A 25,197-nucleotide genomic window follows, 5' to 3' on the forward strand; every position below is an offset into this window, starting at 1 on the left:
ATCGTCCCCAGTCAAACGAATCTGCTTCATTCTAATCGAACAAAGCTGTTCGCTTCAAAACGCAGTTTTTTTTCTTTCGCGGCAGTCACAAAGGATTTTCAGAACACCTGCAAGATAATTCACAACGAATAGAATGGCACCATCCTCACCCTCAACAGGATAAATGAGCGACATCCAGAGCTGTCCCCTGGAAGCCGCCCAAAAAAGCAATCCCACTAACCTTTTTATTTTTCTGAAGACGAGTTTATGAGTCTTAGCGGCTACCCGAATAGAAATCCCGGGGATTTCTCCCCGGCACGCGCATCCCACGACGAAAACGTCAGGCTTTCCGATGTGCAAAAGCCTCGCGTATTCATCTCGTGATGCGCGCGTGCCGGGGAGAAATCCCTGGGATTTCTCCCTCGTGTATACCTTTTTAGTGCCTTTAGTAACGACAATTTACCTCGCGACTCACTCCACAGAGTGCAGCATCACCTTCCCAGTGTTGCCAGATGGTCCCACCAAAAAAACCGCCAAACGACTGGGAGGCAGTGTTGCCAACTCAAAAATTAAAAACCCGCAGTCGGAATCCCAAAAACCGCTAAAAAAACCACTAAATCGAAAATACAGCGCCAAACGACTTTTTAGACGCTTTTTTTTTTGCTTTAATTCTTGAAAAAAGTATAATAACAGTATGAATCATATCAATGCCATCTAAAAGGAAGCTTTCCTTTTATTTTTGACTAGAAATCTGTCACGCCACTTCACAGCTCACCCAGGTGATCCGAAGTCGAAATTGCAGAGTGAGCGCATACGAACATGGCAAGTGACCCTTCAGCAGTGCGTGACTAGTCAGACCCGTTCAACTCGTAGAGTCGTCTGCTACCAGAGGAGAAAGGTGCAGCCGGTGCAGCGGCCGAAACATGCTTCTTCGTTGCAGCGTGCGCGACCAAATCCACATTCTCCGCAGATAGCTCTGTTTTGAAATAGCGGCACCTGGCTCGTCTGCTATCACCAGGAACCTCCAGTAGCCAGTCTTTAAGTTTAGGGTCTTATAGCCAGTCTTTTCTAAACTTTTGAGCGTACTTCACCACGCCCATTTCACGAAACAGTAAAAAAAAGTCAAAGGAAAATTGGAACATTCATGCTGTTCAAACGTGCGCGCACAAAACAGGGAGGCATGTTCCGACATTCGACGCCTTAATGTTCTGATGACGTCACAGGCGTTACTCTCACAAACCAGAACATTACTGAGAGTAAGCGAAGACCACTGTGGCTTATTATCCTTGTCTTTATGGATATTAAAGGTGCATAGTTGACAGTAAATCGATATAACTTGTATATCGCTAAAAAACCGCCAAGGTTTCATAAAACCGGCTAAAAATCCCGCCGCCCGCAAAACAGAACCAAAAACCGCCAAGTTTAGCGGGAAAACCGCTAAATTGGCAACACTGCTGGGAGGTATAGCCCAAATATAGCCAAAGCCGTAAAAAAAATATATAGCCCAAAATAGCCAAGACTAAAACAATGAATTTTAAGCCTTATATTGACAATTTCTCACGCTCATACAATGCATGTTACAATCTGTTTGATCCCTCAAAAGCACCACCTTTTGTGTACATTAAGTTACTTGTGAATTTTTCAAGAAAAGCATCGGAAGGATGAATATCCGTACGATACTGGCCCTTCCTCACACAAAGACAACTTTATTGTGAAGCCCGGGAGATATGATCATAGAATAAAATAACAAAATACAGAAGCAGAACAGTCATAACACTGGGTGTTTCAAACCAGAACCCAAGTATCTCAGCTCCTTACTAATATCCCCCATCTCTTTTTCTTTGTGAAGGAAATTAGTGTCACCCATTCATGTTCACGCCATTTTCCTTTCTTGGGGTTTACCTGGTGGTCCGCCAGGTGAGCAGCGACTGGAAGGTAGTCAATTGTTTAGCGGTGAAACTGCGGACTTCTCATTTTTACAAACCTGGGATCATTTGAAGAGTTCAGTCTACGTCCTGGCTGAGCCATATGCGTCCGGGTTGAAGGCGTCCTACTGGGCCTGTGGTAATAGTGCAATCTGTTTGGTTTGCTCCACTGTGCTGCAGGGAGACCGCTTGAACTTTGCAAGCATTGCTTCGCTGCGTAATGCGAAAACCCCAAAATTTGTAGACGTTTGAAGCCTTTCTCCTTCCTCTCGAGTAGCCAAAAAAAAAAAACTTTTTTGGTTCGAAACTGATCAAAAGATCGAAAATTAACTAGCCGAACCTCAAAGTTCGGTGTCGAACCTGAGGTTCAACAAAAGTTCGCCGCATTCTTAGAAATAGCCCAAAATAGCCACATAGCCAACCACGAAATTTTGACGCCAACTAGAAAAAAATGTAGCCCAATTTGGCTATATATAGCCCAATCTGGCAACACTGCACACTCCCGGCTCAGTGATAAACACGAGCACAAACCCTGGCACGTCGGGAGCTCCCGAAAATCTGCCCTAGGATTTTATCCATACTGGTAGGCAACATCTAGAGTACTATAAATTTAAAGGAAGTCGCATATTCGAAAATGCCAGCACTGCATTAGGTCGCGACGAAATGTCGTTAAGTGAGGTTGGCAAATCAAAACTGTGGCCAAGGAGTTTTCCAAGATGCTTTCCACGGTTTCGATTTCCCGCCGGAAGCATTATTGGGCGCAGGAAGTTCCGCGATTGCTTGTTTATGTCTACCTAGGGATAACATGTACATTTTTCCAGCCCTAATCAACAAAACAAAAATTGCCGAGTCACTGGGCTGTGTATCTGGCAGAAGAGCCGCTGCGCATGCTCAGAACCCAAGCCCAGCGTCCGACGCTGGAAGCTCTGAAAATTCTGCGTACTGGCAGACACTAGAGCGCAATCCTTTGATCCGTGTGTTTTACCGACAACATGGCCGACAAAGCACCTCGGCGCGAGTCACGTGGTACTCAGGGTTCCAGGAGGCGGCTCGCCCTATGGGAGATCACATAGAGATTGACGCAACGCGGCTGATTAAAAAATAAACGCCGAGTTCACACTTTTCGAAACTAGTCTGTTGGGAAGGTGGTAAAGCACTAAACACTTTACCAAAGTTTTCGTAATATCGGATGCATGTGAAAATTTTAAGAAGGCAATTTTCAAGGCAACGGCATTTGGAGCAGACGATTTTTGTGTGCAGAAGAGATGGGCTGTTTGGGTTGGCCGGAGCGGGTAACGTGAACGTTGTCTGCTGCATAATGTCGCTCACGCAATTAAAAAAAAAAAAAAAAAAAAAAATCACGTCCCTATGTGACACACAACTTAGCGCAAATTATTCTAAAATGTTCCATTAATATGTCAAAAACTACTGTCGTTCCGTTCATCTCCACAATATTGAAAAAATGATTTTATCACGTCAATAGTCACCGAGAGATGGCGTTCTAGATTGCGCTATTCTACTCCGAAGGAGCTATATAGTGCTCTAGCAGACACATACCACCAATGTAAGAGAACTACGAAATGCAGCAGATTCCGTCACATTAGCAAGTTCTATACTTACATGTTTTGTGGTATCAGTTGTATCTGTATCTCGAAAGAGGTATATTACAGGCTTTGTTCGAATTATTGTTTTTCTAGTGCCCAACCTTCATCTTCAACCAAGCAATGCCAATAATCCCATGCCAACATAGTAATGGCATTAAACAAGCTACAGGCATAGAGCACAGTGAAACATGAGCAAACGAAAAGGGGCGACGGGCAAAGCAACAAAACATTTTTTTTTAAAAACTAGGTGATAAGTACAAGCAATGGGTAACAAAATCCCTGGAGTTGGTATGGGTGCACTTTATTAATCCACAACTGCACCGACCCTTGAAAAGTGACCAAGTCACGAATCGGCCAATCTGCCCACATGACTAGGAACGTGTTCCAATGCCATACCAAAGCTTGCTGGCACGAGACGGGCACATCACCTGCCAACGTTCAGCCTTCCACGTGAAACAACTATGTATGCACAAAGAAAATAAAGAAAGGTGGGGAATTTTAAGCAAAACACACTTTACTCTTCAGGTGGATATTCCACCCTGGTGGAGCCATGTTCCAATCCTAACTAGTGGCAGCCTGCTGCATCAGTAAATAAAACCATACTGCTAAATTACACAAGCCAGAAGGGCACATTTTCATACCACAGACAGTTCAGTTCAAAATGCATTGCAACAGCTTGATAGAAAAATTATTACCAAACAACAGTCACTTCTACAAGACGGATTTATACAAAGCTGTGGAACACATTCCATAAAAAAACCCAAAAAACTTCAATGATAGCACACTTGGCTATGTGGTTTAGAAAAGTAAATCATGTAAAGATGAAAAAGTACATATACTCTTGAAATATGTCAGTGCACATGAAGAGCTTTCAATGATTTCACTGCAGTCAATTGGCATAAAGATAACAAAAATTCACTAACAACTCTATACACCGTGTCACTAGTTCCGTGCAGTACAGGCGAAGGCAACGCCAGGCGAGGGTAGGAAGGGAAAGCACTAGGAAGGCTGGTGAAGAGGAGAGAAACCTCCTCTCCTTTCTAATGTTCCTAGTGTTCTCTCTTTCTTCCCTCGCCGTCCATTGCCCTCTTCTCTTGTCTCGCCTTCCTAGTGCCCGCCCTTTCTCTCTCCACCTGCACTGCACAATACAACTAGTGACACGGAGTATACATGCAGAAACAAGCTAAAACCATTTGGAGAAGTTTGTACCAGAAGTTTATACCAGCTTTAAGCTGATGCACCCGCACAGCTGCCATGGGCTGTGAGCACTCATGCTGAAACAGTACTATCAACAAGACCCGGTAGCTGTGAACAGCCCACTGACATGCTTCACTTCCACGCTGGGCTCAGCGTCTTGTGGACCTGGTGTTTGTGCGGTGGGCGACTGCATCTCGAAGACGTCCTGTGGCACCAGCACCACTTCATCAGCTTTAGATAATGCTGATGCCTGAGCTGTCTCTTCGACACTATCTTTGGGCTTAACACTACTCTTGTTTTCAACACCACTGGAGTCTGTCTCACTGCTGTGTTTGCACTGAACCTGCAAAATAGCCAATTGCGTTGCATCGCCTTGCAATTTCTTAAGATCTGCTCGCACTTCCAATTCCTTGGAAGTTTGGAGGCAGGCAACTTTGCTGGGGCTTAGAGAATCGTCCCTCTTCCAAGACTTGACAGGCTCTTCCATTACATGCTTCTGTGCTAGTATATCAAAGTCCTTTATGGGTCTGACCTCTTCAACAACGTGCTTCTGCACCAGTATATCCGAGTCTTCTGCAGGCCTACCCTCTTTAACAAGGCCTTGAAGTGCTCGACCAAAGTCTTCTGCAGGTCCCTCTGCCCTGGCCAAGTTGCCCAGTGGATTATTTCCTGCAGGCTCGTCCACAACTTCCTGTACTGCATGGCCACAGTCTCCTGCAAGCTCATCCTGACTGGTAACTTCCTGTTCCAGTTGTTCAAGGCCCCGTGTTCGGTGGTCAAGGCATTCCAATACCTGCTGGTCTAGGTTTTCTGCATGGTCCTCCTCGCTGACAACTTCCTCTTCCACTTGCCCAAGGCCCCCAACAGGTAAATCCTCATCCAAAAGGTCTTCGGCAAGTTGTTCAGGGGATCCTACTGGTTCCTGGCCATTAACAACTTCCTGTCCCATCGGCCCAGGGTCCTGTACAAGCTGCTGCTTCTTGTCACCAAAAGCATGTGTCACACAATCAATGTTATCTGCAAGCACTTTCTCCTCAACAATGTCCTGTACAAGTTGCTCGGGTTGGCTGGCAGCCTCCTCCACATTTACAAGTGCACAAGGCAGTTGGTCAGGGTTAGTGCCTGCAACCTTCTTGACAAAGTCCTGCATGTTGAGATCTCCTGCAGGCCCATCTTCACAGAAAAATCCCGGTAGCGGTCGGTGAGACTTGTCCACAGGTTTGTCTTCCTCAACAAAACCTTGCGCCGAATCCTTGAGGTCCCCTGCAAGCTTCGTTTCTTCAGTAAAACACTGCACGGGCTGGTCCTCATATTTTCCATATTCTACCTCTTTAGCAGAATCTTGCGATGCCTCGTCAAGGTGCTCAAATTCCTTGGAGATGCTGCAAGCCTCCAGTTCAACTTGACTGGAGTCTTCCGAGTCCTTCCTGAACACCTCCACCTCTTCAAATTCAATAAAGTCCCCTGAGGCATCAGTCACATTACTCTGAAGCTCTGCTACATTGGAATATGCAGGTAGTTGGTCTCTACTGTGGTCTTCTACAGAAGTGTTACTCAGGACATGATTCTCCATTGCTTTTGCGGTGCCTGACTCACAAGCTTGGTGAACATCTTCAGGCTTGTCATCATTTCTACAGGAATCGTCCACCACCTCAGCGTTTCCATCTACCAGTAAAGAAAGGTCCTCAGACATCGCAGTCTCGGAGATGTATTCACTTTCATGCTTCTCTCCACAGCCGCCCTTATTCTCCACCAACTTCTCTTTGTCCAGAGCTTTGCATGCCAAACTTTCATTTTCATCAACTTCACCTAAATCATTTTCAATCAGTTCATCTTTGAAGTCTTGTCCTTTGCTTGGTGACTCCAGATGTTCCTCTTGCTCATCCTCCAAGACAGAAAGCGCCTCCTCCTCAATACTGTCCACCAAAGCCACAGTTTCACATTCAACCTCATTGACAATGTCTTCATTGACACTGTCAACGTAGACCTCCTTGTCATCTTCTACGTCATCAAATTCAATTCCATCTGGATTACAGATGCGGTTGAACAGGTCCTGCGCACTTTCTCCCTTTCCCTCGTCTTTTTCCAATACACTCTCTTCTTGTCCTTCCAAGTGTACAGCCTCGTGGACGTCTGTAGTTCCGTGAATCTCCGCAGCCCTGTGCCCATCCGTGTTCCCTTCGCTGTTGTCTAAAACCACAATGTTGAAAACCTGTGTATTGCAGTTTGGGAGCAAGTCGTCCTTGGTGTCATTCAGCACAACGACGTTGCTGACCAGGTCATCCAGAGTCTCTTTGCTGGCTGCAACTACATCGTCCATTTCCTGTTTAATGGACACCTCTGGGAGCTCCTCCTTCTGCAAGGTTGACTCAGGCGAATGTGCACGAATTGATGAAGCTGAGCTTGTTGTGGAGGGACTAGAAGAGGTGGAACTTGACGGCATAGGGCTCAGTGAAGACGCTTCCTCATCATCGAGCTTTCCAACTTCTTCTGGGAAGTAGCTGCCACTCCCTCCATCCCGGAAGAGCAGTGACCTTGCACTGTCTCCATCACTGCTCCATACCTCGAAAGTGTCACACTTCATGAAAGCTTGCGGTTTGTTGTGCCGAGCTGGCTGGAAATGACACTTGACATGGTCACGCAGCGTTGACACGTGGGCTGCTCGGTAGTCACAGAAGCTGCACGCAGAGCCATCAGACACACCATGCCGCCGTAAGTGGTTTGCCACTGTGTCTCTTCGGTGGTATGCATACGGGCACCGACTGCACACATAAATAAGCTTCTCCTCAGCTGGGGCTTGCGTCACCTTTGCCTCAATGTCCAACATGGGGGCCATAATCTTCAAGGGGGCAACTTTCTCTGTATGCTCCTGGATGTTAGAAGCAGTCACCACAGAAGGCATAGCTGGTGTGGGTATGGCAGCAGGCTCCCCAGCTTCAGGTGCTGGGATTGTCTCATGAAGTTTGTTGTGTTTGATCAAATTGACGGCAAACTTGACAGAATAGTCACAGTGCGTGCAGCAGAAACGTTCCTTACGTCCGTGGAGTGTAAGATGGCTCTTAAAGCGATTGTGTTTAGAGAATGATGCAGGGCACTTGTCACAGGTGAACATCTTGGGAGGTTGCTTTTGCTTGAGGGCACCACGGTAGTGCAGCCGTGTGTGTGCACTCACATTGGCGGAGCTGTTGGCAGCGTAGTTGCAGAAGTGGCAGGCATACACACCAAGGCTGCCGTGCAGCCCCACATGGTAATCAAGGGTAGTGGCCTTCTGGAAGGTTGCTGGACAACGGCTGCATCGGTGCAGCTCGAGTGCTTGCGAGCCACTATCCACAAAGGCTCGCGTCTCGGCTTCCTCCAGGAGCAGCATTTGGTCTGCAGTAGACAGTGTCGACGTAGCGGGAGTACTGGTCGAGGCCTGTTGCTTACTCCGGTCCTGGCTGCGGATCTCTGCCAGTGTGAAGCCGTTCTGGCGTTTTGCATACTCTGCCGTGTGCACGAGGAGGTGCTTGTGCAGATGTGGCTTATGCCGTGCTCTGTAGTCGCAGAAATGACAAGGATAAAGGTGGGACGAGTTGTGGTAAGTTCTGTGAGTGTTTAGGACCATGTGGCTCTTAAACATGGCCGGACACTTGTCACAGAAGTAACTGAAAGTATTTTTGCGTAGCAATGGCTTCACCTTGCTCACTGAAGACACCGAGCTCGAGCTCTGCATTGTGTTGCAGACGCCCTGCTTGGCAACCACTGGTCTTTCAGTGAGGGAGTTGAGGTTCTCACAAAAGGTCTTCATTCTGTTTAGGTCCAAGGATGGGTTTTCAGCCTTATGAAGTTTCATGTGGCTGGCGAGCACACCGGTGTTGTTACAACGGTAGCTGCAAAGGACGCACTGGAACTTGGCAGCCTTGGAACCCATGTGCATACGCTCATGAACCTTCACATTGGTGCGGCGCTTGTTGGTTAGGGGACAGAAGCGGCACTTGAACATACGGCGGGCAGTTCCATTCACCATAGTTGTCGTGGCTTGGATGCCACCACTGTGTGGTGTTCCATCTGGAGTATGCTGAGGCATACCATTGGCCTCACCTATGCGGTGGACCCTCTGATGCTGTGCCATCAGGTGGCTGTGAGTCGACCAGTATGTGCAGTGGGTGCACTTGTAAGGAGCATTCTTGTTGGTCCGATGAAACTGCTTGTGGTACAGGTACTGTGTCTTGTTATCTGATGCATAGGGGCAGCAGTCACATGTGTGCTTCTTCGTCTCCGTCTTGGGTGGCATCTGGTAAGATATGCTTTCCATGGGCTGCTGCTGCCCTTCAGCCTCGTGCAGCTTCATGTGGCGAGACAGAGTCTTCTTCATGTTGACATAGTAGGGGCAGTGGGGACACTTGTAGATTGCTCCTTCTCTTGGGACATGCTGTTTCATATGAAACTCCATGTGGCAGGCCTTGGAACAGCGGTAGGGGCATGCACTGCACCTGAAGATCTTTGCATCCCCTACCGGCCCTTGAGGCACGGCAGGGGCAGGCTGATTGTCGTCTTCTGCCAACCGGAATGTCCCACCTTCTTCGATGTACGACACCCTGCTCTCAATGTCCCGTGGCCCTGTGTTGTGTCGGTGCCGCACATGCATCAGGACGATGTGATACCACTTTGAAACAAAGTCACAGAGGCAGCAACGGTAAGGCTTCACTCCTGTGTGGGACCCTAGGTGTGAAACGATCACCTTACGGTCAGCATGGCTGAAGCTGCAATGGCTGCAGTTCAGCAACTGCTGATTTCCTCCCTGCTCAGCAGCCACTGTTCCAGGGTCTCGATCCTCTTGGTCTCCATAAAGGATGTCAGGGGTTACAACGATGTTCTCGGTTTCGTCTTCACCTGTGACATCTTTGGCAGCTGGAGCTGGCTGCAGAATTCGGTCTCCCCTGGAAGTTTCTTCTACATCCACAAGGTGCACTTTGTACTTGGAGTAGTTTTTAAAGCCTGTTTCGTCCATAACAACCACGTCCGCCTTTTTGTGGCTCGTGTCGTAAGCAGACTTTGTCTTGATATGCTTATTCACATCCCACTGCCAATTGGAACGGTACTTGCAGACTGAACACATAAAGGGCTGCTTGTTCAAGTGTTGAATCATGTGCACATGAAACCGAGATGCTGTTCGGGTCAAGAAGGAACACTGGGGGCACTTGTACTTCTGCACCACTCTCCCCGACGGGGCGGCTGGCTGATGCAAGCCCTGATGCCTAGACGCAGATCTCTCGGTAACTTTACTGATTGCTGCTTCAATGGGTTTCGAGTCATAGTCATGGTTGGCGTCTTTGGGCTGTGACAGCAAAAATCGCAGAACATGACTGGACTTGGACTGTTCCACATCCCTTTCCTGGTTCTCACAGCCAACAGTGTTCTCCTTGTGCATTCTGAAAACATGTCGCGTCATGTCACCTTTCCAACGACTTGTGTATGAGCAGGACGTGCACTTGAAGGACTTTGGGTTGCCGTGAGCCAGTTCGTGCTTCCGCAGGTCTGAAATCCAGCGTGTAGTGTATCCACAGCTGCCGCATGTTTGTATCGGCTGTTTACTCTTGATGGAGATGTCCAGTGCTTGAGATGAGCTAGAGAAGCTTGCTCGAGCATTCAGCTCTTCAGACTTGCCAAGCTCAATGATAATAGGTGTACTGGTGGTGCGCACCGCTGCCATCCCAGCACCCGAGGTGTCTGCCGAGTAATCGTCCCCTTCTCGATGGTCGTTCATCACATGGGTCTCCAAGTGTTCTAGACGGTCGAAGCGAACATGGCAAAGTGGGCAGCCATGCTTCTTGGTCATCGTAAGGTGGGTTGCTTCATGCTTCTTCATCTCGGATGGCCACGTGGTCTTCTGTGGGCAGTAGCGACACTTCTGCATAGCCGACCGTGTGGTTGCAACTGTAGCTGTGTCCCCAGTTCTCTTCAATGTCATTTTCAAGGGCGGCTGCAATGTGTCGTCCTCTTCTGCATCCTCGTCAATCATGAGTCTGCCATTGTCTTCATCACCTTCGGGACTCTCCATTTCCGTTTCCTGGGTCTCTGTCTTGTCTGCATCACTGTCCGAGAACTCCTTCAGGTTCTTATTGTGGTGGTGAAGGCAGTGTGCAGCAAGGCTCTTGCGCGACATGGTCATGAAACCACACCGGTCACACCGAAACTCCCCATCTGATCTGTGGTACTTGAGGTGGCGGTCCATGCTCCATTTGTAGCATGTTTGGAAGTCGCATGACTGGCACTTGATCTTGGGTAGGCTGTGGAAGCGCAGATGCCGCGTATAGCGCCCCTTTTCATGGCACGTGTAGCCACACTGCTGGCAGCGATAGAAGCGCCGCTTTAAGTGTGTCGTCTTCTCATGCTCTTCGACCAGCACTCGGCTTCGAGCCTGGAAGGTGCAACTGCTGCACTTGAACCCAGGTGGCAATTTCATTTTCTGCGGCGGCTTTTCGGGGGTCACCACTGTTCTTGCGAAGTCCTTGGGATCTTCGCCATTCATTTCCTTCTTATGAACTATGTTGCAGTGACGCTGGATCTTCTGAGGCTGCTTGGAGGCATACTCACAGAACGGACAGTCATGGATGGTGATTCGATCTCCATGGACGTCTTTCCTGTGAATCAGAAACTCCCGTGACTCCTTGGTCACCAAAGAGCACTCAGCACAGGTGTAGGTCCTCCGCCCCGTGCGCCCCTTCTTGCTTGACGCTGGCGGGGAGTTGCTCCTCTGTCGCTTGCGTTCCTTTCCTTTTGCGCCTTTCTCCGACAGCACCTCCTCCTTGATCTCCACAACAGCCTCTGCAGCGTCATCCAGGTCATCCGTGTCTGTCCTCGCTGCATTCTTGGGATGCCGAGCCCTCCTGGCTTCAAGCTTTCGAAGGAGACTATCCAGGAACTGAGGGTGGTCGTTGGATGTGTGGGCAACCAATTCATCCTGATTATCGCAAAGCCGGTCGCAAACCTCGCACCCATTAGTGCTGGTGAGCTTGTGGATGTTGCGCCGGTGACGATAAAAGTTGGCCTGATACCGGGTGACAAACGAACACAGACTGCATTGGTACACCTGGGTGGTATGGTGTAGCGTTACATGCTTGGCTAGGTGCTTCCGGTTTTTGCCCACAAAACTGCAACTGTTACAATTGTACAAAGCCATGACATGGGTCCTCAGAGGAGAGATTGCATCCTGTCCTATTATAGCGACGTACGATGGAGCAGTTATATCCACCGCCGCACTGATCTCTCGACAATGACAGTCAACCGAGGCACCCTCTGGCTACGTGAGGCAGCAACTCCCGGAAGCGCAAGTTCTGCAAAGTGGGGAAGGTACAAAGGGCGACACACTAAGTTGGTTCAGTGGACAGGCACTGCGACATTCAAATGTATTAGCAAGAACTCACACATTGGCTTGAAATCGGCAGCAGCGCCATGGCCCACACGGTCCCCTCGGATCACTGCAAAAGCACAGACATACATTACTCGCACACGAGCCACATGTCCACTTGAGGTGCAAAGTAGCACTAGCCAACAAAACCGGCCGTTTTGCAGGGGCAAGGAGCGCGCCTCATCAGAGGTGCCCGACCGGAGGTTCCTGGTGGGTGAGCATATCTAAGGCCCGTTCATACACTGGCAACTCCTTAGAACCAAGTGCCTTGAAACCTCTCAAAATTTCTTAGTACGAGAGAACACACTGGCACGCGGCTCCACCTGTGTGGTGACCCTGGAACTGGATATCACAAGAGCGAAGGTTTTGTGCGATTTCCAAGGTCCAATGTGTGCAATACGTATGAGAAAGGGTCGTTTATAACGTAAACGAAAGTTTTTCAAGCCAAAAAAGGATGAAGCGCGAGAAAGATAGAAAATATGCGGGACTGCCAAGTTTCCACTGTTACCCAATAGATAACGCCAGTGTGTCCTCTCGCCATAAGAGATTTTAAGAGGTTCCAAAGCCCTAGGTCTTAAGAAGTTGCAAGTGTGTGAACGGGCCTTTAGCACCGCTAATGACACCAATTCGGAAAACGGTCCCTAGAAACAGGAGGATTTTTGCAAAAGATGCGGCATGCCTCCTCCATAACTCAAAACCGAAGGCCATAGCGCAAGTGAAAAACGTTTCCTTTCCAAACAACCGGTACAAGGGCATTTCCTGGCTGCCAGGTGCTACCATTGCGACGGCGCAGCGTTTCTCAGTCATCCTTTCGCTCACACGAGCGGCTGGCCCAAGGCAACCCAGCTTCGACCAGGCATGCAGCGTCGATACGAAGGCGTGCCTTTTTTGCAGACCGTCCACCGTGAGACAAGACAGATTGCCATTTCGGCCGCCGCCGGAAACGAGCGAGTAATATACCTGTCAGACGGGCGTCTTGAAGGCCTTTGGAGTGAATGTCCTTTACCTCAAATGTCATTTAGGCGGTGTCAGAGTTGCAAGTCAAATGTCATTCGAGCTGAATGATATTTACGATCAACGGAGTTACAACAACTCCGTTAGCTCCTTAACTGCCTACTCTCGTCGACAGCGATCACGGATGACTACGAAAATCATTAAAAAAATAGATACTCTTATTTAGGAATTCATCAGTTAGAATAAATTTTAAAACAATTTAATAACCTCTGTTTACTTTAGAGCGACTTTAGCGTCCTTTTTTATAGACATATATATGTACTTGCAGGCACAACAATCACATCCTCCTCTGTTCCTTCCTGTTCACACTCGTCACTGCTCACTGTGCTCTCCGTCCTACTTATCTCTTCGCTCCTGATCTTGCTCTTGTGTTCCCCATTCTCCTTCGCTTGAGGTTTCGTTTTATAACTGAACTTTAATTTTGAAGTGTTATTTTGTATTTCGACTGGAGGGCCAGCATCTGGCCCTCTAAGCGATCGGCTTCACTTTTTGCCGATGACATGGCAGCTTGGATGGCAGCCAAGGAGCTTTGCTGCTGCGCGTGCATACAAAAAAGAACAACAACCCGAGTCTCTGGCGGTTCCGAAGGCTACATTGTCAACACCACCGGAATCGGTGGCGTAAGTGGAGCAGACCGAGCAGACGGGGAACCGGACAGAGAACCAACTTGCAAGCCGAGGAACAATGGAGAGTCTTCGCGCGGGAACATCATTGTTGCCTCTATAGCGGCTCATACCAGATCGGCTTCACTTTTTGCCGATGACATGGCAGCTTGGATGGCAGCCAAGGAGCTTTGCTGCTGCGCGTGCATACAAAAAAGAACAGCAACCCGAGTCTCTGGCGGTTCCGAAGGCTCCATTGTCAACACCACCGGAATCGGTGGCGTAAGTAGAGCAGACCGAGCAGACGGGGAACCGGACAGAGAACCAACTTGGAAGCCGAGGAACAATGGAGAGTCTTCGTGCGGGAACATCATTGTTGCCTCTATAGCGGCTCATACCAGATCGGCTTCACTTTTTGCCGATGACATGGCAGCTTGGATGGCAGCCAAGGAGCTTTGCTGCTGCGCGTGCATACAAAAAAGAACAGCAACCCGGGTCTCTGGCGGTTCCGAAGGCTACATTGTCAACACCACCGGAATCGGTGGCGTAAGTGGAGCAGACCGAGCAGACGGGGAACCGGACAGAGAACCAACTTGCAAGCCGAGGAACAATGGAGAGTCTTCGCGCGGGAACATCATTGTTGCCTCTATAGCGGCTCATACCAGATCGGCTTCACTTTTTGCCGATGACATGGCAGCTTGGATGGCAGCCAAGGAGCTTTGCTGCTGTGCGTGCATACAAAAAAGAACAGCAACCCAAGTCTCTGGCGGTTCCGAAGGCTCCATTGTCAACACCACCGGAATCGGTGGCGTAAGTAGAGCAGACTGAGCAGACGGGGAACCGGACAGAGAACCAACTTGGAAGCCGAGGAACAATGGAGAGTCTTCGCGCGGGAACATATTGTTGCCTCTATAGCGGCTCATACCAGATCGGCTTCACTTTTTGCCGATGACATGGCAGCTTGGATGGCAGCCAAGGAGCTTTGCTGCTGCGCGTGCATACAAAAAAGAACAGCAACCCGAGTCTCTGGCGGTTCCGAAGGCTCCATTGTCAACACCACCGGAATCGGTGGCGTAAGTAGAGCAGACCGAGCAGACGGGGAACCGGACAGAGAACCAACTTGCAAGCCGAGGAACAATGGAGAGTCTTCGCGCGGGAATATCATTGTTGCCTCTATAGCGGCTCATACCAGCCAGTACCAAGCAAAGTTGCTTCGCTAGCAAAAACAACACGTTTCCTTGAGCTCCGTTTTAATTGTTTGGAAGAGCATGTTTGTTGGTCGTTCGAACCTCGTGGACTAAAGCTTCTTTTATCTTATCAATCCGCCCATTCAAGATTGGTAAAAAGGGGCATTGTGAGCTTGTGCTTTACGAATGCCTTGAAGAGATCCTGCTTCCATCAAGCACAGGTGAGCTTTGACGCTCAAGTTTCCTGCCTTCGGTCAGCGGATTATCCGGAACACCTATTGGCATCAATAGGAGGCGCTTTGTTGAAGAAAATTAAATTAGAAGGCGGTGCAAATGTGAAAAACACTTCTAAAAAAAGAAGAAACAAAGTTGCTGTACTCGTGAAGGCGAGCGGGTTGAACTTGAATACATAAAATTGAAAGAATAAAACGCAGAGGACAAGCACAGGACAACCACTGAAAGAAAGTGGTTGTCCTGTGCTTGTCCTCTGCGTTTTATTCTTTCAATTTTATGTAAAGTTGCTGTGGTCCCCTATTTACATAGAGTTTCCCATGGCTTAAAGTTAAATCGGTTTGTGGATTCTACAGAGAAAGTTGTTTATCCCATTCTGCTATCCTGTGGTAAACAATACGTAGGCCAGACGGGCAGATGCCTCAATGATAAGTTAAGAGAGCATTGTTACAATGTAAACAGGGTAGTATCAGGACACTTGGGCATTCATTGTCATGACTGTGGCTGTGATGCGTAATTTAAAGAAGATGTACTGTCATTGGAAGAAGTGCCAATGCCCTGACCAGGGAGATTATAGAGGCAGAGGCGATAGCGCGCTTGGGGGAACAGTGTGTCCGCGCCCTGCCAGTTCTTTTGTGGGCTAAAGAATTAGATTTCCTTTCACGACGACAGCATGTGCAATGATTGTGCGGGTTTTTAGTGGGGTGTCATTGGCTTTGTATGCTTCCTTTGCTTGATCGTGTATAGGCTGCATCTCGACGATTAAAACTTCAGTTGCAAGTTCAGCGGTTGTTTGTCTCCTTTCTTCCGTCCCGTCTGTTCTGATGTATGTTTTAAATAATCATGCCTTACCAACACGCCCAAGCTTCCATTCTGAACAGTTTTATTGAACGCCTGCTTGGCAAATAAAAAGTTGCCATTAAATGTAAAATGATTGCCTTAGCTTTTCATTCCTTTATTTTTATTTTGTGACGATATCGGGAGTTCCGTGAAAGGTTTTATAGGTTTATAAATTATACATTCTCTTTGTAACAGATGCTTATTGTTTTTATGCTTGTGACTTTCCCACTTTCAAAAAGGTTTGTTTGAGGTGCTTCGCTCAACTATCAAAAGAGAATATATGGCTCTTTTGCAGCATCATGTCAAGAATTATAGAACTTTATCTCAGTAGTTACCCGACCGGCGGATAGAGGGTGCTGACACACTCACCGCCATTAGGTTGGTTTTAGTTTCAACGTGCACGTGGCTGTGTCGCTGTTTTATGTAGTTTTTGTTAATTTTGTGATACAAATGTTTCCCTAGTAGCACATAACCGAAGAAACAGTAGTAGTGAGCCACTTTGAGGACTACAAAGTTGTTTCGAGCCTAAACTGCAGGCTTTTTTTACGAACATCTTGGATGCATCCGATTATGGACGGCAGCAAAACGACTGAACTGATGCACAAGGACAATTACCATCATCTACAGCCAATGACGCTAGTTTCTAGAAAACTAAAACAATGAAAAGACTAATACATGAATGTGAACAAGCAGGTCGACAGCTGGAATAGCCATGTGCTGTATCGGGAAGAACAGATGAACTCGCGAGTTTACTACTGACCGTTTTGTTTTCGTGGGCACCCAACTTTTAGGGAATTTCGCAGACTAAAAAAGTCTCGTACATTGACGAAGAGAATTTATAAAAAACAAGAACTATTGCCTCAACCTGTTTTAACAAAAAAAAAAAAAAAAAAGAAGTACTTGAGAAATATCTTGACAAGGCAACCAAGGCCAAGTAGGAAATATCTTTATCAGCCCTGCTAATATATTGCTGAGCAGTATTTTCAGTATTGGCTCTATTTGCTTATGGCAAACATAAGATATAAGTGATAGGCCGGTCAAATTAAGTTTGACATTTGCCTGCCATAATTTGACCGAATAAAATTAAAGGGCGCAGGAGAAGTACCTCGGAAAGTTTGGCTGAAGTCTAGCGCTAGGCACCACTGGATGGACCTGTGTAAACAGATCTTTATTTGTTTGAACAGATACACTTGGTAAATTTCTACAACGCCAGCCACTAATAGTAAATCTCTATTTGCCGTCAACAACGTAGAACTGGAGTGATTTTTATGCAGGCAACTTTTTTCGACATCAAATATTGCGGACACCAGACACTGGCGGAAGTCAGAACAGCACGTGCAAAATTTTTGCGTACGCAAGAAAAGAAAAATGCGTTATCAGTACTGCGTGTGCATCGAGCCCAAACAGCTTTTTGGATTAGTGTAGAGACGACGCTATTTATTTGCATATTCAAAGATTTTGCTCACGCTATCCTTAAAAAAACACTGACACCTCCAAAAAAAAATTTTTTTTTTTTCATTTTTTTTTTTTGCGATTTATTATGGTGTCGGAATACTACCCAATTAATATTTTACTACAGATTCACATATTGTTTTAATAAAGCCAAAAAACGCAACTGCTCGAGACCGGAACCGAAACTCCCGAACCCCACGGAGAAGTGGAGAGGAGAGAGTGAGTGGCAGAAGTCAGGTGGCTACACCCAACCGTGCGGTTTTCTTTTTTTTCTTCTGTGCGCAGCAGACGAAATGCGTTTTGGGATTCGTTCGCCATGCGATTCCTTTGCAGTTATGTTTGTTCCGCTCGCTGTTCTGTACTGCAAGATCAGTTGTTTTGTACATTTAATTGTTGGCAATTAGTAGTGAGTGCCCATGGGGAATTCCCATGATCGGCTCCGAAAAGAATACTCCCAAGATGTTGCGTGAAGAGCTGCCTCACATGTCCTGCATCTGGAAGTGGCATTGTGGGGCAGAGGTGTCAAAAATGCAATCCCATACCATTTAGTTCAGCGACGTATCGTCCACAACAATTTTTTTTTTTTTTTCAGTGATAGTGGTTAAAAAAAAAAAAAATGTAAACATCACACTCTGTTTAAAAAAAAAAAAAAAAGGTACGCTTACACTGGGGATTGAACCCGTGACCGCTGCGTGTGAAGCGGACGTCTTTCCACTGAGCTACCGAAGGAACCCTTTCATTCGTAGTAATGCAGCCGGTCGACTGTATGTCGGAAAGTTTGCTACCGATTTCCCTCCAGCACATGCACTCCCACCTTGAAGTCGGGCAGCGCCATGCATTGGCCTCATTCGCAACTAGTAAAGACACCGTACGCGTGTGTATTCAACTCAAAGTACACACTTTTTTTGCTTGACGTTTGAGCGAGCGATGTCTTCAGCCACAAGAAGGGACGACGGCTCGGCGACGTCTTCGTGCAATCGGCTTGCTGGTCGGGTGTGTCGTACGGGATGAATATAAATTCTTTTGATCGGTCCAAAATTTCTCTTTCGAAGGAAGGCAGAATTTGCCGGTACCGTGAACGACAGTTCTGAAGTAGAGGTCCCACGCCCGTCGTCCGCTGCCATCCGCTAGTCCCACGATACGCGAAACGCCATGTAGAGAATTATGCAGTGAACGCACAGAATGCTTCCGGTTGTCTGTGCAACCTTTTTTTCAATCAACGTATTTGAAGCTTTTTGGAAGCCACGAAAAATGGGTTTCATATTTGTTTCTATTTTTAGTATTGACTGTGTGCCTTCAATGACCCACGGCTTTGATTAAATTTGGTGGTCGTGTCTAAACCTTAGAAAACGGCCCGTGACTACGGAAAAGAAAGTGAGCGCGACTCAAACCGGCCAGTTCTCGATCGGCGGTTTTCAGGCGGAAAAAAAAACGAATTTCGAGCCGCAAATTCTGTTCTGGGTAGTTGGGCTCTCATATGTCCCATACAACTAAAAACCTTGGCGAGCATAAATACTCTGTCAGTGTCACTTTAAAGGCCAACCAGCAAAATGTATTTCAACCGGGGTGAAAATCCTCCTTGCCACCGCTCTCATTTCCCCCTCTCCCACTGCTATCTTGACGGGGGGGGACTCCTCTTGTTGCTGCATCTTGGGGCCAGATGAGCCGGAAGCTTATACCGACCGGCTGATCCAGTTAAGAGTGGGAGAGGGGGAAATGGGAAGGGTGGTAGGAAGGTTTTCAACCTGGTTGAAAAATATTTTGCAGGTTGGCCTTTCGGTATCTTTAAAGAGGCCGTGCAACCATATTTAAGCAGCTACCTTGTTTGCTGTTTCCACGTCTCTTGGGATTCCGGCAAGCCAGTAGGCACGGAGAGAGTAACTAAATATCATTGCATCATATTTTAACCGGACAACGCAGAAACCTTCTCCGCCTATGGGGGCGACCCGCGGTGGCGAAAGTGCGCGATATGTGACGTCTTTGGTCCTGGGCTTACTGCTGGTCAGAGCCACTAAAAGCTTCTTTTTAGTCGAAATACAAAATATAAGTGGCGCAAACCGTTTCAATTATTCATAAAAGTAGTTTTTCTTCGGTATTTTAGATCAGAAAAGAAACAAATTCAGTTTAGAAAGTATGAAAACAAGAAATGACCTGTCGACATACCCGCCATTAAGCGGTGAAAAAGGCAGCGCATACTAGAAAAGTGTAGTGGGATCAGGCAACGACGAGCGGCGAGCATAGAAAGGTCCCGAATATACGCGGCGGCGCTGCAGTCGTATGGACTGGAGGATCTGACCGGTTCCGAGCTTTCCGAAGGCCTTCGGCGAGCAGCTTTAGCTTGCGGTTTGGCCTTTTGGCAGTATGGCAGCGCGAAGTGGCTCCCGTTCTGAATTGATCTTTACCCTGTGTTTGCTATCGTTTCTGGCCAATGAAGTGTCATGCCGAATTAGTGTTTAATCACGCAGCAAATGCAATGCGAGCTGCCCTGGCTGCCTGCTTCATACAGCCTATCTAGAAGATGCTTTAGTGGCGCCCTCTCGAGCCGTCGACACGGAGTGCGGCAGCCGTGAGCGCTCACCTAGCTCACTACCCCTCCTCTAGTTCACGGCCACTCAAGCGACCAAGGACATCATGAAGGAGGTTATTTTTTGCTCGTTTTGTAATTTTAATTTGCTTAAAACTTTTAAAATAAAGCGAAATTCGAGAAAATAAGTTTCATTAAGTTACTACGTTCAGTGCAAATTAAAAACCAGTAAAAAAGACCTTGCAGGGCCCCTTTAAGCTGTCTGCCACAGTTTCTTAAGTGGGAAGTTCCAACCTTTGTGTTAAAATGAACTGAGTGCACTGAACTGGTTATCTAAAGACAATAAATCACTTGAAAGACTGCCGCAATGGGACCGAGCACGGTATGGAGTTTCTTAAAATGCACAAGTAAACCGACCAACCGAATGTTAATATTGCAAAAACAATTGAGGACGTCAAACAGATGTAGGTGTGATATAAACAGACAAATCACCTGATGCTGACATACCACCATTCCTAGCATCAGGTAAAATGCAAGTTAAATGTTTGTTGCCTACCTCCTCCACAAGTTCCCTCACAAAATTAACAAAAAATATTTTCAATCTATTATGAATACAAAAGATGACGCTTTTAGACTATTCTTTACACATTCTGATCCTAAATATATACGCTTCTCATGGTGAATGTTCCACCACTATCAGTAAACAAACCCGAGTAGTCATAAGTAATTTGCATTTGAACACTCGTGCTGTCTTAGCCATCTACACAATCAATGTGGCTCAGTGCTAACACTGATTCCTGTGCCTCATTCTCAAGCGCATTTGGTACGCCAACGGTAGAAATAGTCAAATCATGCTACAAAATCAACTTCAAAAGCTGTGCTCATTATGACGTAATGCAATTGGGTAGTAAATATGAGTATCAGACTATACTTTACGAAGTAAGGCAAAAATGCGTGGCAAAATGCAATAAAAAAATAACACGAATACAATGCATTTGACAAGGCGCGGAGGGGAGAGCAGACCGATTTCTTCCAGGGGCGGATCCAAGGGGGGGGGGGGGGGGGGGGGGGAATGACGGGGGCAACCCCCCCCCCCCCCCCCCAAACAAAGGCGACCTCCCCCCCTCCCCCCTTCTCGGAGGGCAATTTGACATAGGTGAACCCCCCGGTGCACACGAAAAAATGGGAGAATAGTAACCTTACTAATTCCCCCCCCCCCCCCCCCCCCCTCCCCCCCCAAAAAGAAACGGAGTTATGGATCCGCCCCTGATCCCTTCTGAAGAACTCGGCACTCCCGAAAAGCAGGCGGCAGGCCTTGGTCACACCGGTTTTCAAGGGTAAAGGCGAGTCCTTGTGCGAAATATCCAAGTATTGCCTCTTGCACGTCCATTCTATCCTTTGTCGGACCCTTAAAGGGGTATGGAAACAGAAATTGAAATATTCAAATTTCGTTTGGAAATGAGTCAAGCATGACGAATAATAACCGTAAATGATAATCGCACGTTTATATTTTGAACGACTGGCTATATTTTTTGTTCCAAACGATGCACTCGAGCAAGCACTCGAAGAGAAGCAAACGAAAAGCGCGATGCGTCATGGGATATCCGGCGCAAACAACAACAGAAAGAAAACATTCCCCGCATTCGTGACGTAGCAAGGCTGGCGTGGTTATGAGCTTTGTCCTTGGTCGCGTTGTCAGCTTTGTGGTGGTTTCAATAGCGTCAGCGCGTTACAACTGAGCTGTTCGAAGTACCCGTGGAATGACGAGCATGTGGCTGGCCAAGGAGCACATAGCTCCACAACACTGTCAGCTTACGGCTGAACGGGGTGGGGAAAGCAACTTTTGTCCGAGTTTTGAGCGACGGGCTAATCTTCTAGGGGGAGAATGGCTGTGTCCGGTTGCACGAACGAGGGTCCGAGAAAGAGGGGAGTCCTTCTTTTCCGTCTTCTTGGACTGTCTGGTACAATGCGCAATTTGTGAGTTGAGGAGGAAAGCTAAGAAAAAAGAAGTTGAAATTCGAAAGAGCGGCGCTGCTCCGATGGAGCTTGCTATGTCATGACTACGTAGCAAGTTCCCCGACGTTGCTCGATTACCTCCCAAATAGGCTCAACATGCATCCACCAAGTGCACATTGAAAGATTGTTTAATTAGCTTTAAAATTAGTTTGCTTGTGCCTTTCAACGAAAGACTGGTATTTTTGATGTTATGTTGCAACATGCAACACATTTAAGCTAAAAAATGAGCGCTGGAATCGGGTTTCCGTGCCCCCTTAAGCAGATTATCAACACACACCGACTCAACCAGCTCGATTGCCTCCAGCTGCTTCCGACTTCACAGCATGGGTTCTGGCATTCCCGCTCCTGCGAGACCGCCCTGGCCTCCATCTGCCATTACGTTAGCGATGACATGAACAGTTGATATCCCACAGATGTTGTCCAGCTGGACTATAGCAATGTTTTCGAGACAATCAACCATGAGTGTCTCCTCAAGAAGCTCGGTGAATGTGGTGTAGGGGGTGATCTCCTGCACTGGACTGCTTCCTTTTTCACAGGGCAGTTATCGAGTGGCCTACAAGGGCTCCGTGTCCAGTGCCTTCCCTATCTCATTGGACGTGCCCCAAGAGTCGGTTCTCGGCCCCACTTTACTCAATGTAAATGTTTGCAACATCCCCCAATCGGATCAGATTCTCACAACGCAATGCGCGGATGACACCACCCTAGCTATTTACATTCGCCAACCCACCGACCGTGCAACTCTGCAAACACATCTAGACGGTGCAGCACGGTGGACCTCCGTTAACTTACTTAATATCAGTCAGAAGTGCACAGTGATGCGTTTTAGTACGGCTAAGCAAATCCAGCCCCCGAATTACACACTCGGTGTTAAAACAAGAAATATAAATACCGTAAAATACCGGGCAAGCGCCCACTCAAAATTTAGAGATAATCGCGAAAAAATAGGGGATGGGCGCTTGTCCGGTCATCAATTTTGCATATAAATGTACTGTGCGTATTTCCTCAGATCTTACAAATTTTGGTGTGGGCGCTTAATGTGGAATGGGCGGATGCACAGTATTCTACGGTATATTTAATACATGGCTAAAACCAGTCCTTGACCAGGCACCAGCCCCAAATGCCGCCACATGCACGCAAGTATGAGACGCATGTCACGTGCGGCTGCGGACCCTGGCACCATCTGTGGTAGCGTTCAGGCTATTGTACACAGTACCACTGTTGCATCCCTCCCCCTCAACACACAGTGTTCCTCAGGGCAAGTAGCACATAACTGGTCTCCGCTCCCTGGTCGACCCTCCCACTTGTGGCAACTGGTCGCCGAGATATCCTGTCCCAAAAGTTTGACAGCAGAGTTCATTGTCTGTTCCTCGGCCCTGGGTACACTAGCAGCAATGGTGTCATGCACAGCCTCGGCAGGGCGGTCCACCAGGCACTTAGCCGGGAAGGGGGGCCCATGGGGCCCGGGCCCAGCCGCAATCTTTTGTTTTGCTGGGTCCTCCCCTCCCCCTCTTCTTCATACAGCATTTTGTCTGCCCTTGCCCCCTGCCCCGCCCCCTCCCCCGAGACAAAATCCTGGCTACGTGCCTGCGGTTGCATATCCAGGTTGTCGTCTGGTTTGTGGCCTCAGGTAGAGCCGTGTATGGGGGAGTTTGGTCAATGGGAGGTGCGGGCAGAGCCGGGGTGTGCACCAGACGTAGAAAGAGGGCCTGACATGTTCTCTTGGCCAACCAGAAGCCGAAAAGAATCCTTTAGCGGTGGTAGCGAGAAACCGTTTTAATCATAGGTATATGTCGGTATATGGTTTTAATGGGCACGTGAAAGTGAAATGTGGTAACCCTTCATGGTTGAAAATAGGATGCACGTGATGTTTCGATTGTGATCATGCAGAAAGACGTAAGAAACGAATTTGCCGTTCAACTCTGTTTTCCTCGGACAGAGTGTGACCGCTCGGACAACAGATTCCCGGCCCTCGGCGCATGGAGTATGTTGATCGTTCTGCTAATCGCACTCTTTCACCATGACTTTGGATGACCGTGGTTGAAGCATGACATGCACCATATTTTCAGTCACCGAAAGTTACTCCAACGCACTTATTAAGTTTGTTTCTCGCGACCACCGCCAGGGTATTATTTCCAGCTTCTGGTTGGCCAAATTGAAATTCGTGAAGACGCCCTGAAACACGCCCAGCCCGCTTTCCGCCAATGATGCCTCCTCATTTGTCTCCTATACTTCCCAACAAATGGCCAAACTCTCTACATATACGGCTCTGGCCTCAGGTGGTCCCCATGGCAATTCTAGGTGACACCACCTTCCAACATCAGTTGTGCCGACGTCGCACTGGTGGCTTGACCTGCAATCGCGGAAATCCAACGATCTCCAGGTTTGAAATTGCGAGCCAAGATATGGCCCCCAGGCTATGGTAGCCCGACCGTTCTTGCCGATTTGTCAGATTGCTCCTTCTGCTGCAGCTGGTTGAACCCCACCCTCACTCTTAGATGTAGGCGTAGCAGGTCCAACGCAGTCTTCAGGCGTCGCCCCTTCAACAGCTCCGCTGGCGTCCATACTGTCAAGTGGTGTGGCGTAGTTCTGTAATTAAACAGGATTCTTTGAATTTTAACCTCCAGATCCCCTGATTTAGCCTCCTTGAGCACCTCATTGATTGTATGTACCACCCCTTCTGTAGCTCCGTTGGGCGCCAGGTGATACGGTGGAATATTAATAGCTCGAACTCCATTTTTTGCCAGAAATTCCTTAAACTCAGCACTGACGAATGCTGGCCCGTTGTCGCTGATGACGGTATCAGGTAGCTCATGCGTGGCAAAAACGGTTTGCAAGCACTAGACCGTGGCTCTTGTCAACGATGTGGGCACACGAAGCACCTCCACCGATTTAGAGAAGGCATGAACCTGCACTAAAAAGTAGGTTCCCTGAAATGGCCCTCCAAAGTCAATATGAAAATGTGACCAGGCGTTTCCTGGGAAAGGCCACGGCATCTGCTGTACTGATCTTGGTGCTCGCCAAAAAAACTTGACATTTAACACAACCATAAACCTTGTTTTTAATAGCCTCTTCGATGCCTGGTCACCATATGTGGCTCTGTGCAACCATCTTTATTTTCCGTAGCTTCCATCGCATGCATAATACGGTCCACGGGGATCTTGCTCGAGTTGTGCGGCTGCTTCTTGTCAGGTGCGCGGAATTTGGTGTTGCTGCTGCTGCCACTGCTCTCGGGCAAC

The 25,197-nt window shown here is 47.9% G+C and overlaps 1 protein-coding gene across 1 annotated transcript in view; it reads right to left on the minus strand.

Moving 5' to 3' along the window:
• Positions 1–3,788: 3,788 nt before the first annotated feature.
• Positions 3,789–25,197, minus strand: part of LOC115330733 — a 37,513-nt gene continuing 16,104 nt past the window's right edge. The window contains exons 2-3 of the mRNA XM_040499926.2: positions 12,112–12,165; positions 3,789–12,021 (exon numbers count right to left, since the gene is read on the minus strand). Of these exons, the coding sequence (XP_040355860.2) occupies positions 4,797–11,867 (7,071 nt within the window). The 5' untranslated portion in view covers positions 11,868–12,021; positions 12,112–12,165 and the 3' untranslated portion in view covers positions 3,789–4,796. The remainder of the gene's footprint in view (positions 12,022–12,111; positions 12,166–25,197) is intronic.

The sequence above is a fragment of the Ixodes scapularis genome, unplaced genomic scaffold (assembly GCF_016920785.2).
Source record: "Ixodes scapularis isolate PalLabHiFi unplaced genomic scaffold, ASM1692078v2 PGA_scaffold2__306_contigs__length_199485367, whole genome shotgun sequence".
NCBI lineage: Eukaryota > Metazoa > Arthropoda > Arachnida > Ixodida > Ixodidae > Ixodes > Ixodes scapularis.